Source organism: Paramormyrops kingsleyae, chromosome 11 (genome assembly GCF_048594095.1).
Source record: "Paramormyrops kingsleyae isolate MSU_618 chromosome 11, PKINGS_0.4, whole genome shotgun sequence".
In the NCBI taxonomy this organism is placed as follows: Eukaryota; Metazoa; Chordata; class Actinopteri; order Osteoglossiformes; family Mormyridae; genus Paramormyrops; species Paramormyrops kingsleyae.
The window spans coordinates 4837400-4857901 of record NC_132807.1 but is presented as its reverse complement, the minus strand read 5'-3'; the positions used below and the strand labels follow the sequence as shown (position 1 = coordinate 4857901).

Here is a 20502-nt window from a genome sequence, read left to right as displayed (position 1 = left end):
AAGCAGAATGTGTACGTCTTGCATAGCCCTCACACTGCTGGTAGAGTGTTGGTGGTTTGTGGAAAGAGTAGGAGGACAAAACGGGACTTGCGGCTCAAAGAAGCGTGAACTGCGTGCTTGTGGCAGCAGCTGATTCTGTCCCCAAAGCAGGAAGCACGGCTTCTCTGTAACCCGTGAAAAGGCGTCTTGCACATCTATTTATGAATCTATTTCAGCACTTTAAAGCTCATTACCTATTGATGACTTTGTGACAGCTGTGCTCACTGTTCCAGGTTCATCGGTGGTTCAGGGCTCTGTTTGCCCTCATCCGTCCTTCAGAGCTGCTCTCCGGAGACCGTTTTTGCACATTTCTCCTGGTGTGTGTCAAACGTACGATAAAACGGGAGGGAGGGAAATACCATGAGCGTCATGCCCCATTATCGTATGCATTCACATGTTTGTGATCAACATAATATTTCAGGTTTACATTAACTTCAAAACATGGCCATACAGACTGAAATGGAGAATATCATGTCCAGCCAGTCCAGATGTTGCTGCGCTTTCTGTTCTTTGGTGAGATCCTTCTGTCGCTGCTGTTTTATTTGGGATGCTTACCCGTCCGATTTTAAAAGAGTCAGTGGAGGCTGTGCTGGGTTTAGAGCAACAGAAAATATGGCTTCCAATAAGCTGTTTTTTTTTCTTTCTTTAATGTGTGTTGCCGTAACGCTTAAAGTTATCCTTGTCCGTCGTCAACATCCTGCCATCTTAAATTATTCGCTTCCCGAGCCCAAAAGCATTCTGCAACACGCACTTGCCCACAGTACCTTGAGCGCTATCCTCTGAAATCATGCCATCTATTATTTATCTGGGTTTCTGAGTGGGGGAGACATTCTGATCTGGGTCCACTGTGGCCCTCTGAATAAGGATGAGATGATTCCCTCAGACACGGTGACTGCCTCCCGGTGATCAGTTAGCACGTTTTGTTTTTGAGGCCCTGTAGCTGAGCCGCTGTTTGTGCTGGTTACAGAACAGAGGTGGGGGTGTGAGGTGAGTCGCATATTTGTGAATGACACGGTTAATTGGTGTGGCCTCGGTGCTCCGATAGACCTAGGGCGTCTATAAAGTGTCACACAGGTTCACTACCTTAGGCCGACACATGGCACTGCCCCGTCTAAGCCCTCACTGACCTTACTTACTAGATCATTCTCTTCCTCCTCTGCAGCGTCAAAGCAAGGGCATTTTTCTTGAGTGAGGGTCGAGTTCTACAGCCCAGATTTCATCCGGAGCATAAAATATCACATTCTAGTTCTGAACCTCACGAATGTCACACTTTTGGAGCAGATGTGACATATTTTTGTTTGTGATTTTGTGCCATTACTTACAGTTCAGTTTGATTCCCTTGAATCCCGGTTTTGGATCCCTTGGGCCGCTTGCACGGCCTTTGTGGACACAGGGCACATATAAGGTAGACGCTGTTCCCTAGTGCTGAGCGCAGACTTCAGCTCCCGCTGCCTGCCATTGCTAACAGGGCCTTGGGGAGCTGCTGAAATCAGCTGTAGCTGAAGGAAGGAGCCAAAACGGCAAAAGAACAGGGCAGGGGGGTCAGAGGACCCCAGCAGAGAATTAGCCAGAGGCAGTTTGCATTATCCTGCATGAGCAGCTACATGTTATAAATGTCAAGGCTTAACGACGAAGCCCAACCAAAGGCCTTCGGTTTTTCCGTTTCATTCTGAATCATGAAACGAATGTGGGACGTTTCATCCGATTACGTAAAGATCCCCGCAGCTCTCTGTATGCCTGTTTGTTTGCGGCTGATCTGAAGAGTTCATCAGTCTCATCAGATGTTTCTCAGCTGCCGGGTCCCCGAGGTTTGTTACGATAGCTATAAACGTGGAATCAAGTTAAACACGAGCCGCTGTTTTGTATTTCCCGTCTTCCTCGACGCTGGGAGGATGAAACGCCTCCCGATTTTCGCGGCTCCTCGCTATGGAAAACATACCACTATTTGCATATCATCAGCAGATCATAGCGCCACTCCTGTGCGGCAGAGTGACTCTAATTTCGCTAAGTACCCGGCAGTGATTAGCACCCAGACTGAGACCATTTGTGAAAGTTTGTTTTGACTAATATCTGTTGTTGTTTTTTTGCCCTGTATCTTCCATTATTCCACAAGAGGCTGGGGTAATATTTCAGTAAATACCAGATGGTGCAGAAGCCGCCTCTGCAAATTCATTCTGCGGACGTTAACGGGCAAATTTTTCAGCCCTTCATTGTGGTAGATTTAGTTAATCAGGATAGGAGAAGGCAGGCTGCTAGTTAAGAAGGTGTGTGGCCCCATGTCAGTAGGGTGTGGCACCCCCCCGCCCCCCCCCCCGGCCCTGGATACATGCGGCCTTACGGTGCGGAAGGGAGTCGTACAGCCGTTGTATCCTCTCCTGCGGCAAGTCGGCCCACAGCTGTTGTAACTGGCCCTTGAGATCCTGCAGATTGGCATTGGGTCTGAGGTGACGTCCGAACTGATCTCACACATGTTCGACTGGGGAAAGATCGTGGGACCTGGCTGGTCACGGGAGGACCTCAACATGACGCAGGTAGACGGGCGTTGTCTTGGTCAAATACTGTCTCAGGAGGGGTAAGACATTTGGACACAAGATGTCACTCACACAGCGCTGTGCCATCCGGGTCCCCCGAATCACTACCAGAGTTGACCTGAAGTCATACCCTATGGCTCCCCACACCATGATGCCAGGAGTAACGCCAGTGTGTCTCTCCACAACATCGGCAGGATTGGTCCTCTCCCCTCGGCGCCGCCATACGGCACATGACGGACATGCAGAACCTATATTCGTCGTGAACATGGCCACTCGTCATCAGTCCATGCCTCTTGGTTACGGCACCACTCCAAACGCAGCTGTCTCTGCGTTGGTGTTAACGGCAGCCTACGCAGGGGATGGTGACCCTGTAGTCTGGCTGATGCCAGTCGTTGAGACACAGTGCAGGATGACATGGGGTGTTGTAGAGTCCAGGACCTGTGTCCGGATAGCAGGCGCAGATGTCATGGGGTTCTGAAATGCTCGCCGCACAATCTGACGATTCTCCCTTGGTGCGGTCTGTCTTGGGCAACCAGAAGCTTCATGACGTGTGTGTGTGTGCCCTCACGTGCCCATTGGTTCCAACATCGGGCGACCGTGACACCTGCATGCCCCACGTGCAATTGCACGATCTAACCACCTGGCCTCATGCAAACTCACAACGTGACCCCTATCAAACTCCATCAAGTGCTGGTAATGCTGTCTAATGTGTCTACGAGGCATCCTCTGTATCTGGTGACTAGACGTGCCAGCTCCTTGCAAATCTAGTCATTTATATACCCACCGCTGGTCTGCATGTGTACCAAATTACATCCAAATCGTACCATTGCTTCTGCGTGCTTCACTTTTTTGTAACTGAGTGTACATATCTATATATTTTTTTATATTCATGTGAAATTTCTTTATTTGGTCATCAGTCATTTTGACATTATATATTGTAAATTACTGGAAGTGTGTGATGTCAGAGAAGGTCCACTGTTGTAGGAATGATGGAAGCAGTCCTGTAATCTGATCTCCTGCCTCCGCCTCCTGTCTGCAGACGTTCAGCATATAAAGCGCAGAGACATCGTCCTGAAGAGGGAACTCGGGGAAGGAGCCTTTGGGAAGGTCTTCCTGGCTGAGTGTTACAACCTGAGCCCCACCAAGGAGAAGATGCTGGTAGCTGTCAAGGTCAGGCTGTCGTTTCTGACGGGTCTCTGGACTGCATGAAGCTGATCTTCAGGCACACTCTGAAAGCCACCAAACTGGCCATATTCTTTGCAGATCATCAAGATTGCCTTTGTCTTTATGGATATTTCTGTTGATTTACGCCCCTCCTACATGTGTTACACATGTATGTGTCGCAGTGCTTGTGAGAGTTTTACTTACACAAAAATGTTCTGATTGGTTCAGAGAGTGGGACCATGACATCTGATTGCTTGGTCCCACCACCTCCTTTTTCTTGGACCCACCTCCTCTACAATTTGACTGATTATCTCTCTGAACCAATCATTTTTCCTTCTGCCCTCAGAACATTGTTGTGTAAGTAAAACTCCCATGAGGTGTTGCAGTGTGGCATCTCCTCCAATGTGGTAGTTTTGGATACCACACCTCCATAAATGCACTTTACATGCTGTGATAGGTTTATTACTGTAGGTAAGAAGGAAAGGTAGCTGATGTAACTTTCAACATTTCCTGTGTTGATTTGCATCACGTGTATTTTCTTGTTATTGTGATATTTCAATCTGCTGATGTTTCACTTTAAACAAAAAACCCTTATTTCCTTATTCTTGTTCTTTGGGGGGAGGTTCTGCTCGGGGCCACACAGGTGGGCCCACAAACGTGGCATTTAGCAGCACAGGAGTGATTACGTGCTGCAGATAGGGATTGATGCGTCGCCACCTGTGCATTTGAGCCAGCATCCATCTTTATACTTCTGCACCCAGGGAAATATAATCAAAATTAATTAGTGCCATGTGTCGCTGAAACTCCCGATTAGAGAGGGATCAGCGAAAGTGTATCTCAGAAAGAGATGCAGACTGGACCCTGTAGGATAGAGACAGAAATGTCATCGCTAATGCTTTTGGGAGCAGGACATTTTCAGGATGGTGTGGCGTCCACACATACTGTTAGGAGGGGGTCAGGGGTACCTGTGACCCGGAAGTGAAAGGGCCGGGCAGCCTTCTACACATCCTGCTAGTAAGAGTCAGGGGTACCTGTGACCCGGAAGTGAAAGAGCCAGGCAGCCTTCTACACTTCCTGCTAGTAGGAGTCAGGGGTACCTGTGACCCAGAAGTGAAAGAGCCAGGCAGCCTTCTACACTTCCTGCTAGTAGGAGTCAGGGGTACCTGTGACCCGGAAGTGAAAGAGCCAGGCAGCCTTCTACACTTCCTGCTAGTAAGAGTCAGGGGTACCTGTGACCCGGAAGTGAAAGAGCCAGGCAGCCTTCTACACTTCCTGCTAGTAGGAGTCAGGGGTACCTGTGACCCGGAAGTGAAAGAGCCAGGCAGCCTTCTACACATCCTGCTAGTAGGAGTCAGGGGTACCTGTGACCCGGAAGTGAAAGAGCCAGGCAGCCTTCTACACTTCCTGCTAGTAAGAGTCAGGGGTACCTGTGACCTGGAAGTGAAAGAGCCAGGCAGCCTTCTACACTTCCTGCTAGTAGGAGTCAGGGGTACCTGTGACCCGGAAGTGAAAGGACCGTGACAAGCAGCCCTCCACACTTCCTCTAAGAAGGGAGTTAGGGGTACCTGTGACCTGGAAGTGAAAGGGCCAGGAGGCCCTCTACAGGTCCTGTTAGGGGAACTGACTTTTTCACAATAGCATTACCTTTGCCATTTGTTTAGATTTTATTGACTCATATGGAGAAACCCCCCCCCCCCCCCAACCCAAACACGAGTGAATGCTTCATGAAGTTAATGTATTGAAATGAGGGTCGCTGCAGTGCAGTTGCACAGCAAATCCCCAGTTGGCATCCTCAACGTAACACTAGTTTGGGTTTCACGTCATATATATTCAGGACAGATACTGATGCAACCTGAAAGTCAGAATAACTGAAATTGAGTAGAGAGAAAAGCTAATGAGATTTCAGGTAATCTGCACGCGCCATCACAGCGTTTCGGCAGATTGTGAAATGCTCATTTCATGTTCATCTCTGCTTCCAAATCCTTTACTAACAAGGTTACATATTTGCCTACATGCACATATGATAAAATATTTGCCTTTTAATTTAAAGCAAGCATGTTATTTTGTGCAGTAAATGATCACTAAACAGAGAACAGCCCTTAAAATTATAAAACAGACAAATAATTCAAGGCTTTATGCTTTGTTCTATCGTTGATCATTATCATTCACATTTTGCAGTTACTCTGATATTTACTACCGTGTATAAATATGTAAATTTAAACGCCCATTTAGAGTATTCTTTCTTATTTTACTTTATTTCATGTTATCAGTTTTTTCATTTCTTTAAATTACTTTATTAAATGAGTTCCTATTGCATCTAATGAAAAAAGAGTCATCAGAAACCTTTCATTTTCCTTGTGATTTTCTGTGTTTTCTGATTGTGCTGTCAGGCCACACTGTGTTCCCAGCAGCCAAAACCTGAAGCTGTCAGTTAGGTTTTTTGAGTAGATGAACCGACTCTTTACTCTACAGTAGGCAGACCAGTACACCAGTGAAATGTACAGCTGAATACTGGACTGGGCTACTCAGAAACCCATTACTGGAAATGTCAGAATTTTTCTGGAACATTCTGTTGGCAGTACAGGCCGCAGCAGTAGATAAGTAACTGGCAAAGGAACAAAGGCTCCCTTGGTTTTCAGACCCTGAAGGAGCCGACCCTGGGGGCCAGGAAGGATTTCCAGAGGGAGGCGGAGCTGCTGACCAATCTGCAGCACGACCACATCGTCCGCTTCTATGGCGTTTGCGTGGATGGCGACCCTCTCATCATGGTCTTCGAGTACATGAGGCATGGAGATCTCAACAAGTTCCTCAGGTAGGGTGGGGTTACAGCCACCATCAGTAAGGGATGAGAGCTCTCACCCGGGGGGGCACACATTAAAAGCCAGCATGCCTTTGAGCCATTTCATATGGCACCATTAGAAAATCTTCCACAGGGAGGTCCTGATCTTCCCTCTGAAATGAAATGACCATACACATCCTAAAGCTGAACTAATCAATACACATCCTAACACATACTAAAGCTGAACTAATCAATACACATCCTAACACATCTTAAAGGTAAACTAATCAATACACATCCTAACACATCCTAAAGCTAAATTAATCGATACACATCCTAAAACATGCTAAAGCTAAACTAATCCATACACATCCTAACACATCCTAAAACTTAACTAATCCATACATATCCTAAAGCTAAACTAAAGGCTACACATCATAACACATCCTAAAGCTAAACTTATCAATACACATCCTAAAGCTAAACTAATCCATACACATCCTAACACATCCTAAAACTTAACTAATCCATACATATCCTAAAGCTAAACTAAAGGCTACACATCATAACACATTCTAAAGCTAAACTTATCAATACACATCCTAAAGCTAAACTAATCCATACACATCCTAACATATCCTAAAACTTAACTAATCCATACACACCCTAAAGCTAAACTAAAGGATACACATCCTAACACACCCTATAGCTAAACTTATCAATACACATCCTAACACATCCTAAAGCTAAACTAATCCATACACATCCTAACACATCCTAAAACTTAACTAATCCATACACATCCTAAAGCTAAACTAAAGGATACACATTATAATCCATCCTAAAGCTAAACTAAATGATACACATCCTAACACATTCATAAGATACACTGATAAAGCTGAACTGATAAACTAATCAGTCTTTACTTGATATTATCACCTGATCAGAATCACATTCAGCATTTGTGCTAAAAATATTTGGCATATTTTTTTGTGTACATATTTAAGATGCAGTATTAGCCAGCTATTTTCTACACTGCTTATCCTGGGCAAGGTGACAGTGTGCCTCTCCCTGGAAACAGATGTCAGTCCATCTTGGGGCTGACAGTGACACACTAAGGGTGACTCAGAGACAGCAGTTCTTAGGGGCGACAGTCAAACCCGCGGCCCTGCCGGCTGTGGTGTCAGCTCACTGTGACCCACCTTGGCACCAGAGCTAACAGCTAACAGTCAGCCTGAAGTACGGGGAGTCAGAGAAAACACCGGCTTGCTGTGAAGGAGGAGAGCATCTGCGTCTTCTTCTGGAGTTCAATTTGTCCTTGAGGTAACAAGGGAGTGGCTTGTGTTTCCCTTCCTTAACCAATCACAGTCTTCATCGTATGACATCACTGCATTGGTCTGTTTTTTTTTCCTCATTTTCAAACTCAAGGCTTCCAGCCATCCAGTCACCTGGCCTGGGGTGGCGTGGGGTTCAGCTGGCTAAGCCTCTATGCTTCTGAAGGTTGCTGGATCAAACCTTATTATTATTATTATTATTATGAAATAAAGATGCACCCCTACATTGCTCTGTACAGCTTTTTTAAGTAAGCATGTTCCTATATTTTGTACCTACGACATGTCCCTTAAAAGGCAAACACTATAAAAGTTACTTTAGAAATCTGTGCACCTTATCGCTTAACAGAAAACAATGTGGTGATGTCAAACAATGAAGACTGTGATTGGTTAAAGAAGTGAAACGCAAACCTCTCCCTTGTTGACCCGGGGACACGTCAAACTTGGCAGAATCAGGATGCGCTCTTCATCTCACGGGTCCTGCTGGGGATACGTGACGCCGTGTGGCGGGCCCCTCTGGCCGTGCCATGTCCCCCACAGATCTCACGGCCCAGACGCCATGATCCTGCTGGACGGGCAGCCTCTGCAGACCAGCGGGGAGTTGAGTCTGTCGCAGATGCTGCACATCGCCACCCAAATCGCCGCCGGTATGGTCTATCTGGCCTCTCAGCACTTCGTGCACCGTGACCTGGCCACTCGCAATTGCCTGGTGGGCAACGGCCTGTTGGTGAAGATCGGCGACTTCGGCATGTCCAGGGACATCTACAGCACCGACTACTACCGGGTAAGAGCGCCTCCCACTGGTGGCTAGACAGACTGTGGCTGCTTCTGTCCATTTTTAATGTGCTTAATTGTCTTTGTGTTTACCTAAAACACAGTCAATTCTACAGCAGTATTTGTAGTCTTCAGAGTATTTAAAAAGTAAACAAAACCTTATTATGTTTGCATTAGCACATTAATTGGAAAACACCTAATTGCATCTTAATTTCCCCTCTGGGATAAATAGTCTGTCTGTCCATCTTTTTATTAATATTTTGATTTATTGCAGTGTATAAAGAAAACACAGGTACATAACTAGCTAGATTGCATGAAATTGAACAGGAATAGAGCTCTTCATTTTCTCTGAAATAAGGAATTCCCATATGCATGTAAAGGCGGAACGGCCATTTTTAGGAAGGCGGTTAGTTCATGAACGTGGTTATTGGTGAGCGGTCACTTGCATTGAAAGGATCCTCCCTGCTTCACTGAGCCAAGTACAGAAATACAAAATGATACAAAAATACAACCCCATGTTCCTGCTACCCTGCCAGTGATTTTCAGCCTGGCTTACTTAATATCTGAGTGATTAAAATGATCCTTCTTTAAAATGACACACAGCCTGTAAAAATACCAGCCAGGAAACGTGTTTAATCTGTGCTAAATGTGCTTCCTATTCTGCCAGATCTGGGTGGCTTGTCAAATGTGGCGTGTGTGTGTGGAGAGGGCTAGACTATGGAGGCAGCTTCGGCTTCGAGGCTGGGCCTGGATGGGATGCCAGTCCATGCTGGGCACACATGTGCACACTGCCTCTCTCACACGCATACAGACACACTATGGCAAAGAGAAAACTACAGCACTTCGCTCAGAAATGAAATAGCAGGCCCTGTCGAGGGCCTGAATTTATCTGTATAATTTTCACTTCAGTTTTGGCATCTGTGTGCCAACCCACTATTTGGGGAAGTAATGCAAAAATGTTTATAATTCCCAAAACACAAACGTGGAGATGGTTTTATGTATTCCGTTCGGCGCATTTCCCGAAAGTGGGACGGATGATGGATTGATAGATCCCTGCCTGAATCTGCGGCGGTTTGAAGCAGCGGCAGGAATTCGAGCTGCTCACTGGATGCCTTGAGCTACTAAGAAATCTGCTTCTGTGGCTTCAATGCTTCTGTCAGATCAGCACAGACCTTCAGGGGCTGACGTGAGCTTCGGGGGAGGCGCAGCTCAGCGTTCCCCTCTCGCTGCTTTGGGGGGGGGTTGCACCTCAGGACGCAGTGGTACCTCATTCTGCCTCATGGCCTCCCATGCCTCCATATCTGAGATGCGTGCTTTCAAGAATCCCGAGCAGATGAGGTTCTAGTGATCCAGGAGACCTCCATGATGTCCGTTTTCCTTTTGGGGCTGGGGGGCAGCGGGGCCAGAGCGGCTCAGACAGAGAGATGATGCTGGAGCATTTGCTGGCAGCTGGTGTCACACTAATAATGACAGCGCATCGACTCGCTGCCACTACGCTGCTCGTCACGCGCTGTGCATGTGGACTGAATGGTGCCTTCCAAGTCCTCGCTGACTTCCACTCCGTTCTGAAAAGTGCTGCTCGTGCTCTGAACCCCGGTGACCTATTTAAATCCCCCGCAGGTTCTTGCTGGCGTCCCGCTACTTCTGCGGCATCTCGGGGGCGGTCGGGTCCAGCCTCAGCAGTTTCGGTGTCATGCCGAGAGCGTTTCTTAAAGTCGGCACTTTTTCATAGTTCTCTGGCCTTTTTGTGGATTCTCGAGGGTAAGCGTCCACGCACTGTCCGTAACTGATTTTCCCGCCCGGGTCACTGTGAGGCCGAAGCCTGTCCTGTGAGCCCAAGCCATGAGGCTCGGGACACCCAGGACGAGATGCCAGTCTGTCGCCAAGCCCAGAGACCAACTCACTATTGGCAATTTAAGGGCACCGATTCACCTAAACTGCACGTCTTTGGAGGGCTGAATCATCAGGACAATTTGCAGAATTTAGGGTAGGAAACTTCCAGCCCTGGAGGGGTGGGGCTACACCACTAACCCTTCCGTATATATCAAGTGTGATAAATCTTTTGTGGAAGACATAAGTATGAAATGTCCAATAATTCCTGCTGTAGAAAAGGCTCTTTGTACTTTTGATGTAAGCAGTCAGAGAGAGCAGCAATGCTTACTGTCAGTTCTCCATTGTGATCTCAAGGTTGAAACGTTGATTTGAGATTCTGTATGAACATATAGGATGTCAGGTACTTGCTAGATGAGTGCTGATTTTGTGTATTCTGATGCTGTTTGAGCAGGCAAAGCAAAAGGGAGCAAATACTTTCTATACAGCAGTAAAATATCCTAAGGCAATGTTAGGAAACAGACATTTTCACACATACATTCAATATGGCTGCCGGTCATAATGTCATAATGCTGACTGTTCATTTGCATATTTTCACACATTTATTTGAACTGCAAAACAATGTAATCTCATTTTCTGTAACTGATCTACCACAAACTTTGATCTTGGGAAGTTAAGGGGGAATCACTCCTGGAATTTAGCAAACATAGTAACACATCCATGCTGGATAATTCTTAGCTAAACATCATGAATATCATCTCAGATGTCCACCAATGTTGCTCTTGTTTTGTGTGTGGAAGACAGATATTGGAAGGATGATCTGAAGCCCAGAAGATTATCAAAAAAACGTGAAGTCTGAAGTGTAGGAAGCAGCATGACGACTCAGAATCCGAGTGACGTCACGTTGAAGCCGAGAGCAGATACTCACTCGCTCACCGGGCTCGACCCATCTTTGTCACCACGGAGACGGTCTCGAGATAAGCAGTGGATTTGGCGCGCCGTACGTCACGCCTGTAATGGCACATTAATGCACTGGCTCCTGTTGGTTTATCTATACACACCGGTTACTGCAGGCTGTATTTCAGCATTATGGCAGCTCATAGAAAGTGTCTGTAAAACACACAGTTTGGAATGAAAGAGCGGGATGCTCAGCCCTGGCTTCCGTTGCGTTGTGTGACTACAGAGCTCATCGTCTCCTTCTGGGGTTCGTTCCTCAGAAACTCCCCTTAGCAGCTTACAGTACATGGTCGACACCATTCTGTTTCAGAGTTAGGAACTGTGGATCTGGGGCACCAGGGTTCCCAACTATCACGCATCTGGCGTGACACTCAAACCCTACAGACTTTTTACGAGGTAATAAAACTGTCACATACATGTAAATATGTGTGCAGACTTGTCTCGAATTGGAATTGATCTCACTCCAGCCAGCTGACCATGGTTTGCATCCCAGGGGGCTGCATCCCTGATATGTTTGTGTGTCTGTGTGTTGGGCCCTAAACAAGACAGCGAGGTTGGAGGCTGTTCCAAAAAACTGCAGGCAGCTTAGCTCCAGGTGAGGGGCAGCGATGTCCGGTCAGGCGATCGCTCCGTGTCACGGCGTTAATTGCTGCGTAAAGATGTGAAAATGGATGTGGGAAGTTCTTGTAGGAGGAGACTGAGAAACGAGAGCGAAAGGTGGAGGCAGGAAGGAGAGACAGTACTGTCCAGCCCCGGGGAGCCCCGTGCTGCTGACGAGAGTAATATATGCTGTGCAAAGACGGTGGGGCTCGGTGATGCCCCACATCCCTGCCGAGCCTGCGCCTTATTTCATGCCGTGATCCCCGGCGTGCCACAAGCCTCTTCCCGAGATGAGCGCTCCGAAGGCATACCTGCACTCCCACGGAAACAAATGGCCCATTAACCCCGAGAGTGCCACCGCGGTAGATCGCTGCCCAGTGGCGTCGTGACAAATGGGCCCTTTTTAAAGTGCGCTCTGCCAGGTGCGGCAATTAATAAAAACGCCGGCGCGCTCGCTTCATTTGTTTACGCTGAACGGTGTGCGGATGCCACGGCGTCTAATGCGTAATGAGGACCTTGATGAGGAATCGATTTTATGGATGTATTTTTGAAGTGCCTTTAATCATCTGAAATGCAGTTTTGCTACATGCTTGTACCTGTGCCCTCATTTTAAAGGCGGAAGCTTCGGCCAGTCTGACCCTTTTCGCTGAATCATGCTCTGAATGCGGCCTTTTGCAGTGTCTTATGTGCGTAATCCAGCCAGGCCTCCTCTATCCACCTGATTTCCTTAAAGGGCACATCTGAACACCTGTGTAATATCCTGCTGGAATGGAGCCCCCATTTACTTGATTAAAGGGACGTTTGATCCAGCATCTGTGACACACGTGTGGGCCCAGTGCATCCCCCCCCCCCCCCCCCCCCCGCTCCCATCAGTGAGCCGGAGAGCCAGGGACTCTCCTGCCTTCTCTTGATGAATGAGTCTCTGTTTTTTACAGGACCATTTGTCTCAAAGCACGTTTACAGCACGTCATCCGTCTCATGGGCACGGGGCCGGCGTATCTCACGGAATAATGGTGCAAAGGCTGCTAGTTTCACACTCCTTTCTGATTATTATGTTCCTCACGTTTACGGTGTTATTTTACAGAATTACACTCTGTTCCCCCGAGTTTCACGTTCATATTCCCCTCATACATGCAATTTTCATGCTAAAAAATACTGAAAAACACTCTTGTAAAAATTCTGTATGGAACGGGTAGAATGTGCAAGGAGTTCCGATGAAGTGAGTTATTTGTGATTTTACATGCACTGGATCTTCGTTAATCCACTCATTAATTACTGCATGCCCAAAGCAGCCAATGAGAAGACTGTTCATGTTTGCTATGGTCTCACAAACAGTGCTATTCATGTGAGAGAGAAACAGATAGTGTCTGCTGGCAGACGAGTGGCCACTTTATCTCTTACTCAATATCTAACTGCGGGTGGCTATTAGAAAGGCCCCATTTAAGTTGCTGCGCAGTTTGAAGATTGTCGATTGTTCCAAGACTCAGTCCTGAATTTCCTCTCCTTTTTAAAGCCTCAATCGAAGGCCCTTCGGTGCCTTAATTGATTCCCTCTGTCTGGGTATGTTGTGCGTGTTATGTGTGTGTGGGGGGGGCGGGAGGGGGGGGAGGGCTGCAGTTCTTCATTTTCTGGGTTCCTGTAGAACTAGTTTTGGGATTTCATTATGTCTGGCTTTTAGCGCAGGCAAGTTCAGTGGCCCACTGTAAAAGGGTCCTGCTTTAAACACCCCGCCGCAGACATAAGTAACTCGATGATGCTGTTTTGATGACGTCGTGCCAGCGTATGCCATAAGTGATTTACGCAGCATGTGTTTTTCGAGCAGCTAAGAAAAGAAACACAGAATTAGCAGAGACTGCTAATCTTTCTAGAGAAAGTGAGAAATTAAAATAGGGCCCTGTCATGTTTGCATGCCGTGTTTCACCTCATTGGCGCCACTTACGCTGCGTTACACACTTACCCGTGCTGCTTGTTTATTTATTTATGTATTTATTTTCTCAGGGGGGGAGATTGTTGCATTAGGATTTATCTTTGTAATGCTGATTCTCCCCAGAAGCATCAATGATTTCCTATCTTATCTTACTTACAATGGTGGATGATGATTTCCTGTAGCTCAGATTAAGTGTCTTCCTCAAGGATCCTCTGCTCAGACGTTCCATGTCAGCCCTCTGATGACACACCGTTAAGCACTAAGCCTCCTGCTGACATACCAGTCGCTGTGTTTTTTGGCTCAGGTGGGCGGACACACTATGCTGCCCGTTCGCTGGATGCCCCCAGAGAGTATCATGTACAGGAAGTTCACCACGGAGAGCGACGTCTGGAGCTTCGGGGTCATCCTCTGGGAGATCTTCACCTACGGGAAGCAGCCCTGGTTTCAGCTGTCCAACAACGAGGTGAGTCGCGAGTCACCGTGACGCCGGACGCCCGAATTTCCCGCTCACTCCCCTTTCTGCTCAGCTGCACATCCAAGGCAGGCAGTTTTTGGAGGTTTTCCATCTCTTACCATCGAAAAGTATCTCGTGTGTAAGCAGAGGTGGATAGTTTGGATCAAGAAAGTAAAACTCCAGACCAAGATTTTGTTTCAGCCAACCAGTGGAGTACTCTGTGATTCTTTATACTAAATCAGTTGTTGAATCAAGGTCTTGAATCATTTTTGCTTGCTGGATCCGAACTATCCACCTCTGCTTACACACAAGATACTTCTCGATGGTAAGAGATGCAAAACCCCCAAAAGAATGCTAATTTATGGATTTCTACCCATTGGTAAACATGAAATATGTGTTATTCAAAGAGGCTAATGTGCTAACATTAACTAGCTGTGAGTTACAGTCAGCCACACTGCCCTCGAGCTCACTATTATATAGTACCTGTGTGTTTCATCTTGACCAGAAAAACAACCTTTGTAAATACTGTGACTTTTTTCTGGAAGCTCTTTCCACTTCAGATTCTCTTTGGTGACAACTTTTTGCCACAGACCCCGGCAGATGGAGCATAAATATCCAATTCATTTGTCTGCTTTGAACCAGAAATGTGAAACCATATTCGTTGTTCTTTTAAAACTATTGAGGTTTCATCGCACCAGGGAAAACCATCAGAAATAAGTGTTTGTGATGAATTAATTGCGTTCAGCCTGAATAGACCAGAATGCAATGTCCTGTGAACATGATCTCATTTTCAGGTTTCATTGGATTTGCGGAAATCTTGCATCTGCAGACTTGTCAGTGTGTCCGTCTCGTGGAATTTTTCTGGTGGCTTGGGTGGACCTGGGCGTTAGAGAGAATTCATCCGCAGTGATGAATTAAGGCTCCTGTTCCCCATGTACTGCATGAATTTGATTTCCATGGCGACTTCCTCAGTGTGTCGGCACGCTTTTCAAAATTTGTTTCTCTTTGTAGCCAGAGTCACAAAACTCGCTCTGAAGAAGCGCCAGAGTTTAGGAGGGAGACGCTTTGAATGACAACAGCCTGCTGCTGCTCTGAATTTTTCAGAGCTCATCATGTCTGTCCTATTGCTTGACAGGCAGCACTTAAAGACGGAGAATTGTTCTTTCCGGTATATTATTGGATAGGTCTTTTCTTGGTGTTTGAATGACAACAGCACGCACTAACTTTTCCACAGTTGTGAGAATGTCTTCGGTCTGCAAACAGAAAAACGTGACACAGAGACTTGGCTGTAAGGAACGGGTTTATTTTCAGTATTTTTTCTGTTTGGGATTTGGATGGGGAGGGGGCAGAACTGGGATGACTCAACATAAGCGGAAAAGCAAAATAAGAGCTGGGCTGATAGAGGAGGAGAAAAGAGAGGTGCCTAGAGAGGTGAGAGACTTGTGTGTCAGGGATGAGCATGCGGACGGGATCCAACTGGTATCTGGGGTACTGGGCAAATCGTTCATACCAGTTTGTACATGTGGCATTGACTGGGGGAGAGGTGAAAATGACCAGTACAGATAGCCACAGTTACACAGCCATTCCTCTCAAATGAGTCAAGGGTCTTCTGGCGGACTGACTCCCCCTGAGGCAGCTGTATCTCAGGTTCGGCACGAAACCCTCGGTTTCTCGACGATTAACCCTCTGTCTTCATGGGCCTCTGTTGCTCACCAGCCGGGCCGTCCGCCTCCAAGGCCCACAGACACCCGGAGCTGAGCAGCGCTCCTTCACCACACGCCATTAGCAGTGTAGCAGTCACGTGTTATCACCATGGAAACCCAGCAGACCCTTTTACACTAAAGCTTCCTGGACATTAAACCACTTTTCTTTAATTTTTCATTCTCCTCATGACATCTCTACGACGTTCCTCCCACAGTCCATTTTAACCACAGCACACATTATTACATTATTTATAATATACATATTACATTTAGAGGTATTGTGAAACCATTTAAAATACCAGAAAATAAATTGTGATGTTTCTAAATGGTAACTGGATTGTAACAGTAATGGGTCTCCGTTAAATTTGACCATTCAGAATTTATGATGGGATTCCAATAAAAAGTAATGTAAATGTTTGGCCAGGAGCTGCCCTTTGCATGGCTGAATCCCATTGGGCGAAGTAACTGTCACTCAGTCAGCCTTGCCTCTCATTGGCTCCCCCAGTGTTGCTGTGAGAGTGTGCTGCAGTGAATAACGCAAGCTTCCCTAATGCATTCAGATTTTAGGCTCTTATTCTGAAATGGGGTTTTACCCCATTCTGCTCCTGACTGATCTCTCTAGACCTACTTGTCTTTCAGTCAAAACTCTGTTCTTCCAGCCCACAAAATTCTAGCCTTTATGTGGCAAGAAATTATGGGAATAACCCAGAAAACTATAAACTATATGCCGGACAAGTAAAAATATGTCCATGTCCTTGATTTGGGTTAGAGTTTATTCAAATAAGAGTGCTCATTCATTCGTTTACTAATTGTACAGGAATTGCTCAGGGACTCGGAACTGTTAAATAATTAATTCATCGATCGAATAATTTAATATAACGCTATGTTGCTTATTCAAAAGGGCACAGCTAAGCTAGTGAGAAGTAAAAGAATAGAATAGAATAGCTTTTATTGTCATTGCACGAACGTACAACGAACGTGTCCCCTGAAACAGATTCAACACAACACTAGCATAGCTCTGCAGATTAAACTATATACATATACAAAGTAACAAGGTTTAACGTGGTTTATAAGCTGGCTTTGGATGCACAATGGATGTGAATGCACCAAATAAAAAGTAACATTCCAGTGTAATACATGTTTATATGTATTTATATAAGCAATATATTATATAAGGTGTGTGTACTTTGGATACTTTTAGCCAGTATGTTCAGAAATGGAGTCATGGATCAGGTGACCATGCAGCTGAACGCAAACCACATTTCTGTTTCATTTGCTGGTCGGCATTCACTCTCATCAGACACACTCTCAGCGGCCTGTCTCTGTTTGCAGCACGAGAGAAACAAAATCAACCATATAAATGAAAGTCAAATCAGTCACACATGCCAAGACACGTCCCTGAAAACCATTCCCGGCCAAATCATTTTTTTTGAACACGGTACGGATCTGTGTGGGAATACAAATGTAACGGGAATGGCTCGTATTGCCCTAGAAATTTGTCAGGGGTCAGAACTTTCATAAATCACCTCTGATTTTCATGCGGGCTCCTGGGTTCCTCCATACTGCCCACTGTGGAACGTCTCTGGCGTAAAAAAAAAAAAAATTCGTCATTCATTCGTTATCTGCCAGTGAGCGACTCGGTTTCTCGCTGAAATGTCTGTGTTTTCTTGCATCATTTCAGCTAAACAATTTCAGCGGAAAATGACACATGGTCTATGCTCTCCTGCCGGTGGGATGGCTTAAAAACTGAAACAGGAGCCCATTTAAATGCCTTTTCCTCTCTATAATTGCTCCTGGCCGGCCCCAGAGCTGCATGCCTGCCTGTATCTGCAGTTTATTGTAATGTCAGGCCGCATTTATTTATTTTTTTTTTATCTCAAACGGACCTTAGGAGTGGGTGTGCTGACGACAACTTCCCCCACGTCGCTCAGAGGAGCCTGGACTTTGGAGAATAAGCTCCCCGTCCTCCCCATGCAGCATATAAAGGAGCAGATGAGAGAGCAGATAGCAGAGACCTTATCGGAGCTGACGGCTGGCTGCTCTTTGCTGTCACTCAGGCCCATCGGCTGTTTATTTTTACTTCTGAGAAAGAGTCCTGCTTTGAGGGGGATGAGATGCTGCAGTATGATGCATGCCCTGCATTTTGTGTGGAAAATATTCGTGACATGATTCAATTGTATTGAGGAATAAAAAAACGTTTTTCTCTTTGTCACCAGCTTGTCAAATTTATGACAGAAATACTTAAGGTCTTTATAGTCATTGGAAGATAAGTCATGTGGTTTGGTCAGGCACCATGAGAGAGGTCCTTCATGTTCTGTCTGGATAAGCACAATCGGCTTAGGTCACATGCCAACGGCCATTGACCTTTGCCTGTTGACCTTTGGTCATTGACCTTTGGCTCTCGGTTCTCCCCAGGTCATTGAGTGTATCACGCAAGGCCGGGTCCTGGAAAGACCACGCATTTGCCCTAAGGAGGTCTACGACATCATGCTGGGCTGCTGGCAGAGGGAGCCGCACCAGCGGTTGAGCATCAAGGACATCCAGAAGATCCTCTACGCCTTGGGGAAGACCGCACCGGTCTACCTTGACATCCTCGGCTAGCGTCGGCCGCCCCAGACTTGTCCCGTCCTCTTCTGCCGGACGGATGAACATGACCCAGGAAAAAAAAAAAACCAAACAACACGTTCCACTGTCAGACACCTTGGGGATGGAGGACCTAAGTGCCTGCTACGCCTTTCGATACACTGGAGTAAAATCTTTAAAAAAAAGCACTTTTACATTTCGTTTGCTATAAAATGTACAGAGATGCACTCTATGACGCAAAATCTATGTCTTTTGTTAAAAACCTCTTTAAAAAGGGGAGCACAGATCCCACAGAAAAAGAGGCTTTCAGTAATTTTTAGACTCTTGATTTCTTATATATTTTTTTTGAAGGTGGGGATCTGTGTCACGTTTGTTGGCGGAGTATCTCGTTTTTTTTGGAGGTGACGGCTTCCTGTTGCCACTTCGGCCAGTGAGACGTAGACTCACGGAAGAAAACCTTACCGTTATCACCCGCTGGACCTGATCTTGTCTGAGATTCAGGAGGGATTTCTGCAGAGTGAAGACACCCTATGAAAGGACCACCAATCGAAACAAAAAGGATAATTTAATAATTTAATGTACATAATGTAAATTTTCATAAGTGTCCAAAAAATTATGTTAACTTATTTTTGTTTCTGCTTAGTGCTTTTGTTCTTTGGTGTGCCGTTTTGGTGAGTTAATTCTATAAATGTTTTCAGAGTACTCTATATTTTTTTTTCCTTTGGACAATGTCATAGAATGTATGTTGTATTTATTTTAGTGAAGAGTCCCAATTCTTTTTTAATTGCACAGTTGTTTTGAGGATTTGCAACCAAACCTGTGTCAGGCCCTGAGGTGAAGACCCATGAGAATCTACGATCAGAGTGTAGCGGATATGAGAGATTCAGCATTTCAGATTTTCTTAATCTGTGTCGAGTCATCGGTAGGTATGGTGTCACACTCTGATGCTTGTTGGTGACGTTGTTCTCCTGTCTACACAGGTTTGTGTCTTTCAGGATGTCCTTCACGTTGCTCAGAGTCATGAAACATAATAACATTATTAATATTTTATTTACCATCAGAAATCAGTGATGGATAATAGAAATCTGTGGTAATTTACCAGTTTTCTTTACATTGTAAAACTGGTAAAAGTATGGGCTGGCTAAGGTTTGCCTGTGTAAATAGTTTTTGATGCAAATTAATACCTACAGACACAAATTTCACGCGAGTTTGAGTCTCGCACTACATGGAAGCGACATCTGACACAGGTGGAAATTTATTTAGCACTGTTAATTTCATTCTTCATTCCTGCGCAGCGTGAGCTTGGCACATTGATGCAGGTTCGGGTAAAAGTACCTTTATCTTCTCATGTTCGCCTGTGTTTTATATTTTGGGCAAACGGTATCGTGTATCGCTCGTGGCCTTTCAATGATGAAGCGTTGCGATAATAAGGAAAGGCCGCGTTAATTAATGCTGTATCATAACGACAAATTCCACAGCATTGTGTTGAAGTGTTCTTTTTAGTTTTGCTGGCATATTAAATAAATAAAATGACATTTAAATTTAAATTGGGGTTCAGTGACATTCCAATGGTGTTCCCCCCTCACACCCCCCCCCCATGTTAGACAGAAATATGCAAATTTAGTCCAAAGTGACTTTCAAACATCATGAATGAAAGGTTATATACAGGTTATGTTCATCAGACTCGTTAGCCTTTTAAAACTCTCAAAAAAAGAAATAATGAGTCAGTTGATATACAGTAACGTACAGTACAACAAAAGCAGCAAATTCATTAACATTTCTTATGTTCATTAGGCTGAAAAAAATCAGCCTTGGGCTTTTCCTTCAGGA

General features: G+C 45.7%; 1 protein-coding gene across 1 annotated transcript in view; it reads left to right on the top strand.

Annotated features, from left to right (window-relative positions):
- Positions 1 to 20221, top strand: part of LOC111845116 (NT-3 growth factor receptor-like) — a 115118-nt gene extending 94897 nt beyond the window's left edge. The window contains exons 13-17 of the mRNA XM_023814257.2: positions 3610 to 3740; positions 6374 to 6546; positions 8385 to 8628; positions 14237 to 14395; positions 18505 to 20221. Of these exons, the coding sequence (XP_023670025.1) occupies positions 3610 to 3740; positions 6374 to 6546; positions 8385 to 8628; positions 14237 to 14395; positions 18505 to 18690 (893 nt within the window). The 3' untranslated portion in view covers positions 18691 to 20221. The remainder of the gene's footprint in view (positions 1 to 3609; positions 3741 to 6373; positions 6547 to 8384; positions 8629 to 14236; positions 14396 to 18504) is intronic.
- Positions 20222 to 20502: the final 281 nt, after the last annotated feature.